The sequence below is a fragment of the Podarcis muralis genome, chromosome 10 (assembly GCF_964188315.1).
Source record: "Podarcis muralis chromosome 10, rPodMur119.hap1.1, whole genome shotgun sequence".
NCBI classification, from domain to species: domain Eukaryota; kingdom Metazoa; phylum Chordata; class Lepidosauria; order Squamata; family Lacertidae; genus Podarcis; species Podarcis muralis.
The window spans coordinates 20,663,452-20,679,650 of record NC_135664.1 but is presented as its reverse complement, the minus strand read 5'-3'; the positions used below and the strand labels follow the sequence as shown (position 1 = coordinate 20,679,650).

At 39.9% G+C, this 16,199-nt stretch overlaps 1 protein-coding gene across 8 annotated transcripts in view; it reads left to right on the top strand.

Annotated features, from left to right (window-relative positions):
• PTPRZ1 (protein tyrosine phosphatase receptor type Z1) overlaps window positions 1–16,199 on the top strand; it is a 109,184-nt gene that overhangs the window by 68,296 nt on the left and 24,689 nt on the right. For 4 of the 8 annotated variants that reach the window (XM_077935853.1, XM_028747030.2, XM_077935852.1 and 1 more), the window contains exons 11-13: window positions 2,104–2,144; window positions 3,350–6,881; window positions 10,895–11,024. In XM_077935853.1, the coding sequence (XP_077791979.1) occupies window positions 2,104–2,144; window positions 3,350–6,881; window positions 10,895–11,024 (3,703 nt within the window). The remainder of the gene's footprint in view (window positions 1–2,103; window positions 2,145–3,349; window positions 6,882–10,894; window positions 11,025–16,199) is intronic. The other 4 variants (XM_077935856.1, XM_077935855.1, XM_077935854.1 and 1 more) reach the window with 2 other exon arrangements.

Sequence of the window (16,199 nt, the reverse complement as noted above, 5' to 3'; positions counted from 1 at the left end):
CTTAGGAAGGCCCCAGTCCTGAGAAGCCCTACTGGTCACAGGGCCTGGCTCCTGCACGCACTCCTGACACACATTTTGTTGAAATCTGCCTCTAAAATGTAAATTGAAGTTTTGTTGATTTGTTATTGTTGTTGTCCTAGGATTTCATTTACCAGTATGGTTTTTAATCATCCATTCATACAGTTAAAACTCCCTGAAGTATAAGACATAAGTTCAAGCACTGCACAAAAAGGAAAGAAAGAATTGGAAATTGAAATGGGGGGAAGGTGGAAATCCAAACCCAAATTCACTTTAACTGTTATAACAATCATGCTTTTCTGCAATGGAAATGAACATTGTTCAAAAGGTGTGCTGAAATGCTATATAATATATTTTGGACCTGCAGTATAAAATATTCTAAATGGATATCCCCAAAAAATTTCATTACAAACAATTGAGAAGCCAGGGAATGTCATCATTATTTTATCCCTAGCCTCCTAATCTCCAGAAAGCTAACAGGTAAGACCATTTTTAAATATTTGATGAGTCTCAATCTATAGCTGCTTCTGCTTCTATGCTACTTCTTTACATGTCAATCATTTGGGTCAATTTTGATTAGGGCCGTGGTAGTGATAAAGTGTGGGTTGGGCTGCAACATTTTCCCCATCATCACCATCATTTGTTGTTAACTGTTTATTCAGAAAAAAACCCCACCTTTCCATTTCCCCCTCCACCAGTATTTTTTTTAATTGTTGTTCATTTAAATACAAGAACAGCATATAACTACAGTAACTTGTCCAGTGGTACATTCTTATTAAATTTCATAGGCCGCTTAAGTAGTACACAAGCAATACGCTTGTTTATGTATTATCAATTCAAGTAGCCTCTCCGCAGAGATTCTTGTGTTGAGGGTGGAATAAAAGTATCTTCTGTCTTGTTTTTGCTTTGTTTTTTAAAAAAGATGGCAATCATCTTTAAATAAAATATGGAAAACAACAAACAAAGAATGAAAGAAATTTAGAGACCGGAGCAGCAAAGATTTTTTTAGTAAAAGAACTTAAAAATTCACTATGGATAAAAATAAGCTGAATTTGGCAGGTGGGTTGCCTGCCATAAAATGTATTTGTAATATGATGAAGGACACCAGAGGTGCAAAGCATGTCCATTTCCTGGGTTTAAGAGATGCATGCACACACAGAGATCTGCAATTAACCACAAGGGATGAGGGTTTCCATATTGTAGCTGTCTCCCCCTTCCCCACCTTCCATGGCTGGAAGTGGCAGGAGATTTAATCAAGGAAGCAACATGGGAAATATGATTCAACCCACCTTCTGTTAGTGCTGTAGCCATGCACACACAGCTAATAAAGCACACACACACACGTAGCTGCTTTTAAACAAAGAAAAACAACATCCAACATTATTTAATTTGACTCTTATACTGTAGTAGCATAAACAACTGAAAAATTTACAGTATTTGTGCTCCAACATTGAACCACAAATTGTTTTTTGTTTTTTAGAAGGGACGTGGGTGGCGCTGTGGTCTAAACCACTGAGCCTCTTGGGCTTGCAGATCAGAAGGTGGGCAGTTCGAATCCTTGCGACAGGGTGAGCTGCTATTGCTCTGTCCCAGCTCCTGCCAACCTAGCAGTTTGAAAGCATGTCAGCGCAAGTAGATAAATAGGTACTGCTGCAGCAGGAAGGTCAACGGAGTTTCTGTGCACTCTGGTTTCCGTCACGGTGTTCCATTGTGCCAGAAGTAGTTTAGTCATGCTGGCCACATGACCCAGAAAGCTGTCTGTGGACAAACGTTGGCTCCCTCGGCCTGAAAGCGAGATAAGCTCCGCAACCCCATAGTCACCTTTGACTGGACTTAACCATCCAGGGGTCCTTTACCTTTTTTACCTTACAAATTGTTGTTATATCTGCTCCCTACACCCATCCCCTGTCACAACAAGGTTTGCAGAAGTTGGGGGAGGGGTTTGAGAATGCTGATCATAGGGGTTTCTTGTAAAGAAAATATCTCTTTCCGGTCCATCAGTTGTTATTTCACCCTTGAATATATGAGTGATGTTTGTTTGAGGCTCAAATGTTAGGTTATATAGTGCCTATTTTTGTTTTATAGAAATTGAATTTCCCGAATTGACTGAAACTGAAGATTATGAGGTATTGTATTGTCACGTACTTCACTTGCCCATTTACTCCATACTTACACTCCTAGAGTTTAGCGGAATAGCCATTGTGGTCTAGGGTGGCCAGATTCAAAAGAGGACAGGACACTAGCTAGAGGAGAAATTTTCAGCAGGTGTTTTGTGTAACCTTCACCTTCTGAAAGCCTTCTTCTACCTATTGAAAGGTGTGAGAGACCTGTCCTATTTTGAATCTGCCCACCCTAATTTTAAAAGTTTGAACCTTGGATTGAAATGTGAAATTAACTTTTGCATTTACAGGTCCAAGTTGACAAGGCCACCTTTGTGTAGTTTTTGGTTTTTTTTAAATCAAATTAATAAAAAAGGTTGTGGGGTTTTTTTGGGTTTTTTAAAAGACTCTTAAGGAGATATAGCATCCTTCCTACCACAGAGGATGGTCAAATGGGCATGCTGAGTTGAGCAGCAATCATCACAGCTACTGCCTGTGCACACAACTGAGTGTTAGTATAGCCCTTGAGAAACTAGGAACAAATTTACTGAGTTTGGGTATTGGGTATGTTGTGTGTTGATTCACCTACATCTAGGCCAAATCTGTATAAACATTTTCACTGTTGGCTTTATGGTTCTTCCTGAAAAACCATGTGTTGTGAGTGCTTTTTGCTAGACTAGGGAAAGTATGGCTCAGGAGAATGCTTTATCCCTCTTAATCTGGCCCTTCTAAACAACTTCAGCCATGAACAAATGCTGTGTTGCTTGACTATGCATTCAACAATGATATTTTGTGCCTGAAACAATTGCTGTTGCGAAAATTAAGTCATAATTTACTTATTCTAAACTTGTTAAGTATAGTTTGAGATGACTATCTTCATTTTAAATAATGCCAAATGCCTAAACTGGAAGTTACTTCACCATTTTTAAAATAAAAAATACATATGATTGTTGTTCTCTACCCTTCAGTTGAGTTAGATTCTATGTATGAGATTTAAGCAAACAAGCCTGTTCTCCATTTCTGGGGGGCAAAAATCAAATGAATTATAATTTTGAACTAGCAGCTAATTTTTAAATATTTTAAATATTTTAATTGCCATTTTTCTTCCATAATGTATGGAAATGCAAACACAAAGATATGAGATTTCATTGTAACATATCTCCCTCTATTTGCATATCTTCTGATAAGACATTGACTTGTGTTTTGTATGTGTCTCTGTGTTGTTTTTGAAGGAGGAGGAGGAAGATGAAATCGAAGAGGCAAGGGCAGGGGTGGGTGAAGAAGCTGCGGTGATTGCTGGCACAGATAGTGTGGCAAACCAGATAAGGAAAAAAGACTTCCAGTTTACGACGCCTAGCTACAGTCAGGAGAGAATGGGGACAAAATTCAATGAAGCGGGAACAAACAGATACTTGGAAAGAGAGGAAGACCCGTATGAGGGAAACGACCATTCCAAATCCATTTTTGATACAACTTCTCAATCTGCCACTGAAGTACCAAAGGAAGAAGAGGATGATTTCATGGAATCTCAGTCAGCTACTGCAGTTGTCCCTCCAGCAGACAGCTCCACCAAAGGTAATGGGGAAGAATATGAGCATGATTTTTCTGACCATGAGACAACAAGAGCATCTGCTTCTGATAGTAATGAAGATGATATAGAGGTGTCTGCTTTTAAACCTGACCTAGACACTGAGGACTCTTGGGTTTCTGTTCCCACCACTTCTGCTACATGGTTAGTCACTGTGGAGACCTCTCAGGAAAACATCTTTAGTTCAGGAAGCCCAGAAGTAAGCATGCACGATGATCTCTCTCAAGACTATATTAAAATCCCGTCAGAAGATATAGTGCCTCCAAGAGCTGAAGACTCTGCAGAGAAAATGCCTGCAGTCGATGGGAATTTGTGGTATCATAATGGTACAGATATTACTGCTCTTCCATTGGATAGGAAGCAGCTCTTTCACATTAGTTCCCCAAATCCTACAACGGCACCTCATCCCAGTGGTCCATTGGTGTCACAAGATGCTTCAGTTGCGGATGTAGAATTGCCACATCCTTCTACTTTTGCTCTCTCCCCAACTGAGTTGTCCTCTTACTCTGTCTCTTCAAATTCTGAAGAACATGGCTCAGCTTCTGCTGCCAGTGAGGTACTCTCTCAGACAACTCAACCAGTGTATAATGGTGAGATACCACTTCAGCCTTCCTACAGTAGTGAAGTGTTTTCTCTAGTAACCCCTTTGTTGTCTGGCACTCAGATGCTCAACACTTTCCCCGCCGCATCAAGTAGTGATGTGACCTTGCATGCCACACCCATATTTCCCAGTGTTGATGTGTCATTTGACTCCACCCTGTCTTCCTATGATGATGCACCTTTGCTTCCATTTTCCTCTGCTTCCTCCAGTAGTAAATTGTTTCACCATCTGTATATGGTTTCTCAAACATTTCCGCAAACTACTCCAGTTGTTGAGAGTGGTAATGTGCCCTTGCATGCTTCTTTGACATTGGCGGACGGTGGCGAATTAATACAGTCAAGCCTCGCTCAATTGTCTGATGTGGTATCGCATCAGATGGCCCGTGCTGCTTCAGAGACATTGATATTTGGTCATGATAGAACTCGCTTGTTGTCTCAAGTTGAACCATCCAGCAGTGATTTAAATATGCATGCCCTGTCTACAATGTCTGAACTTACCTATGCTTTATCTAGTAATGTGGGCACTCTCCAAAATGTTGCTGCTTATACGTCAGAATTTGTGCATGAGTCTGCTGACGCATTTCATCAGGGTCCGTTATTTAGCAGCTATAGCAGTGTGCTGGCGCATAAGACTTCTGCAATCTCGCAAGCTGATACTTTGCTGCAGCCTACGTGTTCTCTTGCTAGTGAAATGGATTGGTCTGAAGCAAATTCTGGTAGTGAGTCCCTTTTGCCTGACACAGATATTTTGTCTATGCGTAAAGCTTCTTCACCCGAATTGATATGCGGCACACCTGGGTTTAATGGTGATGTTGACATGCCTCACAAAAGTGGTGCAATAAATGAAAATGACAGAGAACTGCAAATTTCTTCTTTCAGTGAAATGGCTTCTACTGAAAGTGCAAAGACTGAACTTCCACCAGCAGTTTCTAATGATGAGATTACTAAGCAGGATACAACCTTAGAAGAAAAAATCATTGCTGTTTCTAGTGCAAAGGGAATCCTTCCAGTATCTTTTGCTTTTCCTGTTACTAAGGTGTTTGATTATGATGTTAGTAAACTCTCAGAAACTCATGTTCCTATTCAGCCTTTGCATGTTACAGCTCTAGCCTTTGACGATACTTTGCTTAAGCCTGTGCTTAGTGCATTCTCACCGCAAGCTTTCTCTACCCCTGCTTCTAGTGAAATATTGTCTCCTTCTACCCAGCAGTATTTTTATGAGGCTTCAGCTGCACTAAATAATAATGCATTGCTGCAAACTTCCTTTCAGTCTTCTGATGGTGATATACTGCATAGAGCATCTGTAACTGTGCCTAGTGATCCAGTACTGACTGAAAAAATAGCATGGGCTGATAATGGTAGTTCTATATTTGACCAAATATTGCACAAAATGGCACTAGATTCTGCTGTGAATAAAACAGTGTTGCGTTACCCTTCAGCACCATCTGCTGCAAACACATCACATACCAGCAACCACCCCACAGATTCACCAGAAGATTTAACTGTTGCCCATATAGGCAGTGAATACATTTCACCCAGGTTGCTTAGCGATGAAGACACACAGCAGGTTGCTCCTCCCTTGTACAATAATGGCATGTCATATCAGTCAACCAGTTTTGAAAATACAAGTGCCTTTCCCCTCAAAACAGTGAACACAGTGAATATCCCTGTTTTGCCGGCTGATATTTTACCAAAGACAAATGCGTCGGCTAACAGCCATAGCTTTTCAAGCGCTTCCGAAAAGGATGAGTTTCTCACTCCTCCCTCAACTACCAATATTATTGATATTGCCGTTCCTGTGCCTGAAATAATTTCCGATTCTGCTCAGCATACTTTTAAAGATATACTGGATATGTATATTTCTGTTACACCTGGTTCTCCCAGCGCCCAAGTTGGTAAAACTTTAAACACTTTATTAATTCCCAGTAAAGTAACCAGTGAGTTATCTACCACGGCCAGTTCTGGTACAGATTTGTGGTCTTCTGTTGTTGATGATGATTATGAATATGATAGTGGCCTGCCTGTAAACAGTTGTCACACATGCATTTCCCCTAGAGACACTCAGGAGGAGGTAGATGAGCCAGATACACAGGTAAACAATGTGAACGAGAAACATAATTTAATTATAAATCCAGATGTTGAAACGGCTGAAGAGGAAGAAGAAAAAACCACGATTGCTCTCTCAGACCATGTGATAACCGATGAGGTGGACCAGCTGAAATACACAGCAGCACCAGCTCTGGCTTGGAAGACAAAAACTAAGAAACACAGTGATCCAGCTGTATTGGATAATTACATTCAGACTGTTAGCAATCCCTTACAAAAGGCACCGGAACCTAAATCATGGACGGTTTTTGCAAATGATGAAGAGAGTGGTTCTGGCCAAGGTCCTTCAGATAGCTCTAACGATAATGAGACTTCCACAGATTTCAGTTTTTCTGATGTTAATGACCATGACCCTGAAAGGGTAGTTGGAGCAGGTAACTCAGAAACAGAATTAACTTCTGGATCGCAGCAATCACCAGTAGCATCCATACCTAGTGGTCACTCATCAGTATTCAACGTTTCTGAGGCAGGTTAGTTATGGCCATCGATTGTGTAACTTGCAGATCTGTAGCGTTCTTCTTCTACTTGGGTATAAAGGGAACCACATGGTAAAACACAAATACGTGACCAGTAGGAATTAGTATGACTATTTCAATTACAGGCATGGTGCAATAGTAAGATTGGGGGAAACTGAAGTAGGTCTCTTGCATATGCATTATCATATTCACATCTGCAAGCCAGTTTTTTAATTTAAAAAAAGTCCCAAGTTGTTCTCAGTTAAGAGATGGCTAAGGGATATGTCTGTACTGTGAATTAGACATATGTAACTCTCATAATCTTTGCAACTCTTCTCTTCTAAAGGTACTAACCAGTCTTAGATGTTCCTATCCTAGCCCTCTTAATTGCAGTTACATGCTCTGTGGCTTGACCAGTAGCATAGATATGCACTAAACAATAGTTTTCTAGCCTAAGACCTAAGGATGTTTCCACTTACTGAAAGACTGAGAAGTTCTATGTGGTCTGAAGGCATGATTTAATTATGTCTTATTGTGATTTTTAATTACATTTGTTTTTATATTCTTCCATGTTGGGTGATGTGAAAAGTAGCTGGCTACATAAATATTCATTTTAATTTTAATATGCTTAATAAATCTGCCCTAATTATTAGTAATACATTTCCTTCTGTAGTTGCAAAAAACTTGTGAAACATCACAAATTTGACAACTTCCACCAGGAACACCCATCTTAACTTTCTGATCTTTCCTGGCCAAATCAAGTTTTGTTTGTGCTGTCAGGTACTAAGAGTGAAAAAGCAATTAAAACTGAGCCTTATTGAAATACATTCTATACTGGATTGCAAATATCAGTTGTATATCAATTTAACTACCAAGGCATCCTCAGAAGACTCTTTCACAGTTACAATTCCCAGGGTTCTCTGGGCAAAGAGGATGGTAATGATTATGATATGATTATTGTCCCAGCAGTCCTGATGGAGTAGCCTTTGATATTCACACCTGCCCCCGATTAGCCAGGTGAACATGGCTGCTGATGGTCTGTGGCACAGATATGCTCTAATTAAAAGTAGATGTGAGCTGATCAAACTGCAAATTAAATTGACAACTGCCACTTAAGTCAGCAATCTAAAGACACTGAGGGTTTTTTTATTTGTTTGTTTGTTTGTTTCGTTTACACATATCCATTGTCTGTAGAGGGCAGTGTTACCCAACTAAACAAATATTTCAAATTCAGGAAATAACAGGTGTCTGGGAAGTATGCCTTCTCCAGGGGCCTTAACCTTAATTGGATGTATTTCAGGAATCTTAGTCATAGATATAGAACCAGAAGATTTAAGGAATATCCTGTAGCTATGCCTAATAGTTTGCTTAACTGAAGTATCGGGAATGGGTAAATCTGTTAATTTCAGTTGATCTCAGTTTATCATTTTTCTAATCTTAAATTCAGTTTGCTCCTTTTTTTTAATCAGCTGTTACCTTTTTTTTAAAAAAAAGTGTGTGACAATTCATATGCATTTTTGTCCTCATTTCTCCTAATAAATGCTTTTTATTAGGCCATTTCCCCTGCCATGCATTTTTGTACATTGTTTTCACTATGTAGTCATATATTTTTTGTACGCAAGGACTATGGTGTTTTTCAGTTTGTATATTAGTTTGGGGTGTGCAAATTTGGTAGTTTCCTATCAAAATGTGAACTAAACCATTTTCTCTCCCTCCCCATGTGCTACACAGCTTGAAAGATAATCAAATTGAAAATTTGATATATGAACAAACTAAGGAAAGCCATATAGGTGTGTCGTGCAGAACTGCTTCAACATAAAATCATTCATCATTTTAAATGATGTGCTTTGTGTCCTGATTGTAGATACAGGAAAATAAGGAACCATGTTTTGAAAGAAAATGTTAAACTAGTTAATTATATAAAGGATAGAAGTTCTAATTTGCTGTAATTAAAGGTAAAATGCTTCATTTGCAATTAACGCTAAAGGATACTTCAAAAGCATTGTATATCATATTGCTTGGACAACATCACTTGTTAACGACTGAGCATCCCATTCTCATTAGAGCACTTTCATGAGAACTATTTCCCTTCCGACATGTGCCTTATTTTGCTTTTATCATAACAGCAATTAAACACAGGTGCTTTCTATCAGGAGGTCTTTCGCTAATCAAGCAGAGCTGCCTATTAAATCTATTTTTAAAATGACAGCAATGACAGCGGAACGTTGATCTATAAAATTAGAAACCCTTCCTTGCTAAGGGTAGAAAATAAATATTTTATTGTGTTGGTATTGTCTGATTTTCATACTCACTATTATTTTTCTTGTCATTCACTGATTATATGTAATAAGAATTATAATTGTTGTTGTTGTTTTATTTTATGTACTGCTTTACAGGCCAGAATTGCTTCCTAGAGTGCAATACTAACCCCCTGAGCAGCACTGCTAGAGGGGGGTTAGGATTTTTTGTAGGTTTCACTCTACCATTTGAGGGGAATCTGCCAATACAGAGGCCCTCACTGCACTCACCAAATGCATGGGTAGTAGAAAGACTTCACCAGCCGCAGCCAGCAGAAGGCCCCCAAACTGGGCATTATGGGGTGGGGACAGAACTGGGCCAACCATGGTTCCACTCAGGACTTTTTTCAGCAGGAACTCACCAGAACTCAGTTCTAGCACCTCTCAGGTGGGTGCCATTGCCACTATAAGAGAAGGTGGTGAAGATTTTTCTGTAGTTTCTCTCAACGTCAGAACAAGCTTCTTCTGCTTAATTTCCGTGTGTGAGAATAGTGGTACTCTTAAATCAAGTTGGGAGCCCCACTTCTCAGTCACCGCTTAAAGACTGAAATGTTTTATACATGTCTTTGACATCTATCCAGTATAAAACCACAGTATTCAATTGAAATTGTGTGTATGCGTGCAAGCACACACACACATCTCACTGAAATGACCAGAAATCCTTCCATGGTGCCTGTTGTCTACTCAATATGCAATACTCCTTATGCACCCCACCCTGCCAACTAGAGATGCTAGCAACAAACAGGCATAGAGCAACTCTGAGGAGGATTTATCTAGCAATACACTAAGGCTTATATGTATTGTAAGGCAATACAGGACCAGGATAAAGTGGGGGAATCTTTGCTGGCCCCAGGCACCCCATTCTCCCCATCTGGATTTGGCCTGAAAGACCAAGAAAAATGAGGGTGCTTAGAGGGTAAGTTGTCAATTTGTGACACTACACAACATGGTTACTGATCATGGGACTCGTCTGTTAAGGCCTCAGGCTTCACTTCCTAAAAATTTATTCCAAATAGATTAATGAAGAAAAGCAGATGTTTTGGTACAGAAGATTCTGCAATTTCCACCAAGTACTACTGATTACAGCTTAATCTCTGATCTTCATAAAATACTCCAAATCCCTCCCTCTTATTAGAGCAACATTATAATACATGTGTTTATCATCAATGAAGAGCATGCTCAAGACATTCAATAATAATAAAATCTTTCTTGTATAGATCAGCTTTCTTATAAAAATGAGACAGATAGGGAACCAAGTTTTCACATCTTACGAAAGGAACTATCAGCAGCAAATATGTACTCATAATAATTCCTTTCCATTTTTAGCTAATAACAGAATGTCTAAGCAAACTATTATTTTAGGTCAATCTTTACATAATTCAGTATATCTGGTTTCAGCATCCTGGAGCTTTCTATTATTTACTAATATACAATTGAGTCCAACTTCTTCATTTTTATTCTCTTTCCTCAAAAATACTATTTTGCAGTAGCTGCAAAATGAAATTCTGCTCTGCTAGGGTCTTCAGTTGCCTCCGCTGTGGTGTTCTGCTTTGCCATCTACCTGCTTACTTTCCCCTAAACTGGTTTGCAAATGTATTTGTTCTCTGCAGTGTGTGCTAAAATTTTAGAATGGTAAGTTGACAGTACCTGGGTCTCTGAAATCATGGCCAATTATGCTGTGCCTTTTGCCAAAGTTTAAATATAGGTTGTTTCAATTTTCTCTGACTGCAGAGGCAAGTAATAGTAGCCTTCAGTCGCGTATTGGTCTCCCAGAACAGAAGACAGTCATACCTCTTGTGGTCGTATCAGCCCTGACTTTCATCTGTCTGGTGATTCTTGTTGGTATTCTCATATATTGGAGGTAAGATTATAAATGCATTTATATTGTCATTTGTGTTCATAACCTGTTGCGTTTTAAACTTTAACTGTGCTGTCCTGGATGATGATTCCGTGATACAATTCATTTTCGTGTACTTGCACGCTTTCGCATCATAGGTTAATAGCCTAAAAAAACTAGATTGTGCTGTCAGAGAAGCTGCTTCAAACAAAGAATAATATAAAACATTGCTGAATATTAAAATGCCACAATCTCCAGTGAGGTGCATGTTGGCTAGCACTCTCATGGCTAAGCAGCAGGTTGTATAAGATAAGTGGGCAAGTGCCTGACACTTTCCTGTGCATGCTTCCATCTCTTTGCACCATGCTTCAAGAGTGTTTATGTTGACACAAGCATAGATAACACAACAGCAGCAAATAAATCCCTTTAAGAGGTAAGTCATTCCCAATACAGTGGTGCCCCGCAAGACGAATGCCTCGCAAGACGAAAAATTCGCTAGACGAAAGGGTTTTCCGTTTTTTGAGTCATTCCGCAAGACGAATTTCCCTATGGGCTTGCTTCACAAGACGAAACGTCTTGCGAGTTTGTTTCCTTTTTCTTAAAGCCGCTAAGCCGTTAATAACCGCTAAGCCGTTAATAGCCGCTAAGCCGCTAATAGCCGCTAAGCCGCCAATAGTCGTGCTTCGCAAGACGAGAAAACCGCAAGACGAAGAGACTCGCGGAACGGATTAATTTCGTCTTGCGAGGCACCACTGTACTGTCTCTCCCCACCATATCCCATTGATTACCTTTAGAGCCCAATGTGTGCACAGAGAATATGAATAGGACCTATGGCCACAAGAACTTCCTGGAGCAGGATACATTTGCACAGTAACATAAAGCCATTTGTAGCTATGGTAATTACTACCAGTAGAGAAGTGCATTAGGACTAATGCACTCTTTTAATATTGGGGCAAAGTCTTTTGTTGGCATCAAAACCTGGCACCCTGGGCAGATGCCTAGGGCCCAACACCCACTGGTGCTAACTCCAGTTTATCCATCCTTTCCTCCAGTTGCAGGCTTACCTGGTGGCTGCTTCTGACTCTAGAAGCTGAGCATCATGATCATGTTATATTTCCTATACAGTGGTACCTCAGGTTAAGCACTTAATTCGTTCTGGAGGTCCGTTCCTAATCTGAAACTGTTCTTGACCTGAAGCACCACTTTAGCTAATGTGGCCTCCTGCTGCTGCCGTGCGATTTCTGTTCTCATCCTGAGGTAAAGTTCTTAACCTGAGGTATTATTTCTGGGTTAGCGGAGTCTGTAACCTGAAGCGTATGTAACCTGAAGCGTATGAAACCTGAGGTACCACTGTAATATTCGAGAGCACCCAAAGTTGCTATGTTATGTTGGAAATTTAACATAGTGGTTGGCTTCTCAGAAGATATTTCTGCTATCAGGTAAGACTATGGCCACAGGGGGCACTCACAAGCTGTCCATGGTTGGTATGCAGAACCAAAGGAAATAATGTTTTGCCCTACAGTCCCTACAGTCCCTGATCTGTCCCCCTAATCCATAGGATTAGGCTTTATGAAATAGTTTTCAGCCTTGGAATCAAGCAGAGCTGTGCCATACAAGAGAAGTATGTTAGTGCTATATCTCCCCTCTTTTTTCCCCCTTTGCAGTTTTATTTTAAAAATAACATCTTTTACCTCTGGATAATGGGGTAGCAGTTTGAAAGCACGTCAAAGTGCAAGTAGATAAATAGGTACCGCTCCAGCAGGAAGTTAAGGGTGTTTTCATGTGCTGCTCTGGTCCACCAGGCTTAGTCATGCTGGCCACATGACCCGAAAGCTGTACGCCGGCTCCCTCGGCCAATAAAGCGAGATGAGCACCGCAACCCCAGAGTCGTTCACGACTGGACCAAATGGTCAGGGGTCCCTTTACCTTTACCTAATGAGTACTAGTTTATGCATAAAGCTTCATCTCTTTATTGTTAAAACATCAAGTAATAACTTTCAGACATGAAAGAGCTGTCACAGATTTAACACCACAGCTTGAGCTTACATGAAACCTAATAGCACGGTCTCCCTCTGGAGGTTGTGGACTCTCCTTCCTTGGAGGTTTTTAAGCAGAGGTTGGATGGCCATTGGTCATTGCAGGTGGTTGGACTAAATGAGCCTCCAAATCTACAATTCTATGATATTTATATATAGTAATTTAACAATTGGGACGTGGGTGGCGCTGTGGGTATAACCACAGAGCCTAGGACTTGCTGATCAGAAGGTTGGCGGTTCAAATCCCCATGATGGGGTGAGCTCCCATTGTTCGGTCCCTGCTCCTGCCAACCTAGCAGTTCGAAAGCACATTCAAGTGCAAGTAGATAAATAGGTGGGAAGGTAAATGGCGTTTCCATGAGCTGCTTTGGTTCGCCAGAAGCGGCTTAGTCATGCTGGCTACATGACCCGGAAGCTATACGCTGGCTCCCTCGGCCAATAAAGCGAGATGAGCGCCGCAACCCCAGAGTCAGCCACGACTGGACCTAATGGTCAGGGGTCCCTTTACATTTACCTAATTTAACCATTAATAAATTAATAATAATGTCAGTTCACACATTCAGCTGTTGATTGTGTACATACATGCGTAAACCAGCCCACTGAAGAGAAATATCTAAATAGCTGAGCATTTTCAATAAGTACCAAGTCAGGCACAGAGTGCACTTAAGGTAGTCATTTCCATTTATTTAAACGGGTCTACAATGAGTATGGCTTTGTCGAATGCAGCCCTTTATTTTTTTAGTTTACATTTCCTGTACATTTGTTCTGGGTTTTAAATGGAGATTTATAGCTAACCATCTTCATTTTGTTGACAAGCTTCTCTGAAGCTTTGTGGCATTTTACATGACTGTTCATATTCATCTTCCAAGAGGTTTTATCTTTTGGGGCTAAATGGTATTTGAAATCTTTCCTGTTTAAGAAGAAAATACTGCCATACACTTTAAAGCCAGGATTGCATGCTGTAGTTTCAGTAATCCTACATGTGTTCTGATCCTTGTTCTTTTCAGATGACATTGTGTTCATTTTGTTCTGTTTCCCCAAAAAGATATACCGTTTTGCAACCTTCATGTTTCAAAATAAAACAGATATCCCATTAATGGTAATATCTCTTAGATGTTAAATTTAATCCCTCGTGTCTTTTCAGTGTACTACAAAATAGAATTTGTAGCTCTCTTTTTTTTTGTTAATCCAAAAGAGGAATTGCATTGGCCACAAGAGGTCACTAACAATTTTTTTTGCAATTTCTGTGATATAACAACTAAATATAATTTAAGGAGATTACTCACTCTTACCACAGTTTCAAAGTCTGGGAGATGAAATATTTCTTTTTGAATTATTGGTCAGGAATCTGTAAGAATGTAAAATGCAATACATTGAACCATATTGTAAATTATTTTATTTTTTGGCAGTTTACATTTGTATTTGTATAAATTTATTTCTGCCTTCCTCAGAGCTGGTTCATACATTACATGCCTTCCACAGTATCACAAGAATGCATACTACAGGTTTCATATACAATAACATTTACAGAATAAGTGCTGGATTCTCCCTCATCTCCCAAACAACAGTAATATGTTTTGCTACCTGTCTCTCGCAGTTGCTCCATGCACTAATTATAAGTGATGGATGACACTGCAAAGGCTCAGTGTACAGAAGATTGCAGTCTTACTTGAGAGTAAGTTCCATTGAAATCAGTGGGACTAATTTATAGGTAAAAAATTGTCAGGTTTCAAGAATGCTACATAGAACACGAAGGAGCCTGTTGACCTAACCTTGGCACATGTCATGTGTGAAAATGAAATTTGTATTAACACCTAGATCCAGGCAAAACATGCATGTATGCTATAACGAAAAACCTGGTTTTAGAAATATATTTTGCAAACTGTCAGCAACATAAAATTAGCTTTATAAGAAAATGTTTTGCACTTTGTTTTTATTCTTTGCTGCCTTAATACAAAGTCAGGATTGAAATGATGCCCCCATTTTTTCAGTTTAAAAATGTCATGGGCTTAAACATTCATATAGTCTTGCTTGGTGGTGTGACCTTTTTTAATGGGCTCTCTTATGGTAAGTTGACTGTTTATCATATCCTGATGTAATAATACTGAATATGTGTAGATCAATATCAGTTGGTTAAAGCACTTCATGCGTATTATCAAATTTTAACCCTTACAGTAATACTGTAATGTAATTCAATATCTTATTGATGGCAGCCAAGAAACTATATGGCCCACATTTCAGGGGGAATACTGAAATCAAGGGGTGGTAAACCATGAGCCAAATTTGGCCAAGCACAGGTCCCATGCCATGCCCACCTGCCCCACAGGTGACATTAGATGATGTGGTGCAGTTAGAGTTGAAGATAGATTGGCTACACAGCTGAGTTCCATACAGGGAACTCAATCACAAAGCTGAAGTCAGGCTTGTATTGCCCAACAGCTGATAAATGATGACATTAAGCCTGCTGATCAGCAGCACTTCAAAAGCAGCGTGCAGAGCTCTCTACAAGCCTTGTGTGGTGTTTTAATGATCATCTGACATCACTGACATCAGGTGATTGATAGGTGAGCATCCCCACCCACCATTCAGACTTGGGACTTCGGCAGGTAGGGAAGGTTAGGACAGGCTTCCTCAACCTCGGCCCTCCAGATGTTTTGAGACTACAATTCCCATCATCCCTGGCCACTGGTCCTGCTAACTAGGGATCATGGGAGTTGTAGGCCAAAAACATCTGGAGGGCCAAGTTTGAAGAAGCCTGGGTTAGGCTATAGTCCACTTGCCAAATCAGATTCCCCATTTCTGCTCAGATCCTGTTGAGAGGATTCATTCCAAATGCGTTAAGTATGTGGCTTTCTAGTGAACAGAATTTGTAAATTTGGTTTGAAGAAAACATTCTGAAAAGTCCTCACAACCTTGACAATTATCATAACAATTACCGTGTCCGCTAAAAAGGTTTAATGTGGCAAAAACATTTACAGCCAGGTGCAGAGACTGGATTGAGAAACTTGCAGTTGTGTACATCTGTTTGAGCTGATTACAGCAAAAGAAAAATTTGGTACTTCTGAAACCACCTCCTTGATCATTTAAATAATATTTGCAATGCACTTAAGCTGCTATATATGTACTTTTATTGCTTTCTTTTTTATTAGCATAGCTGGGTAGT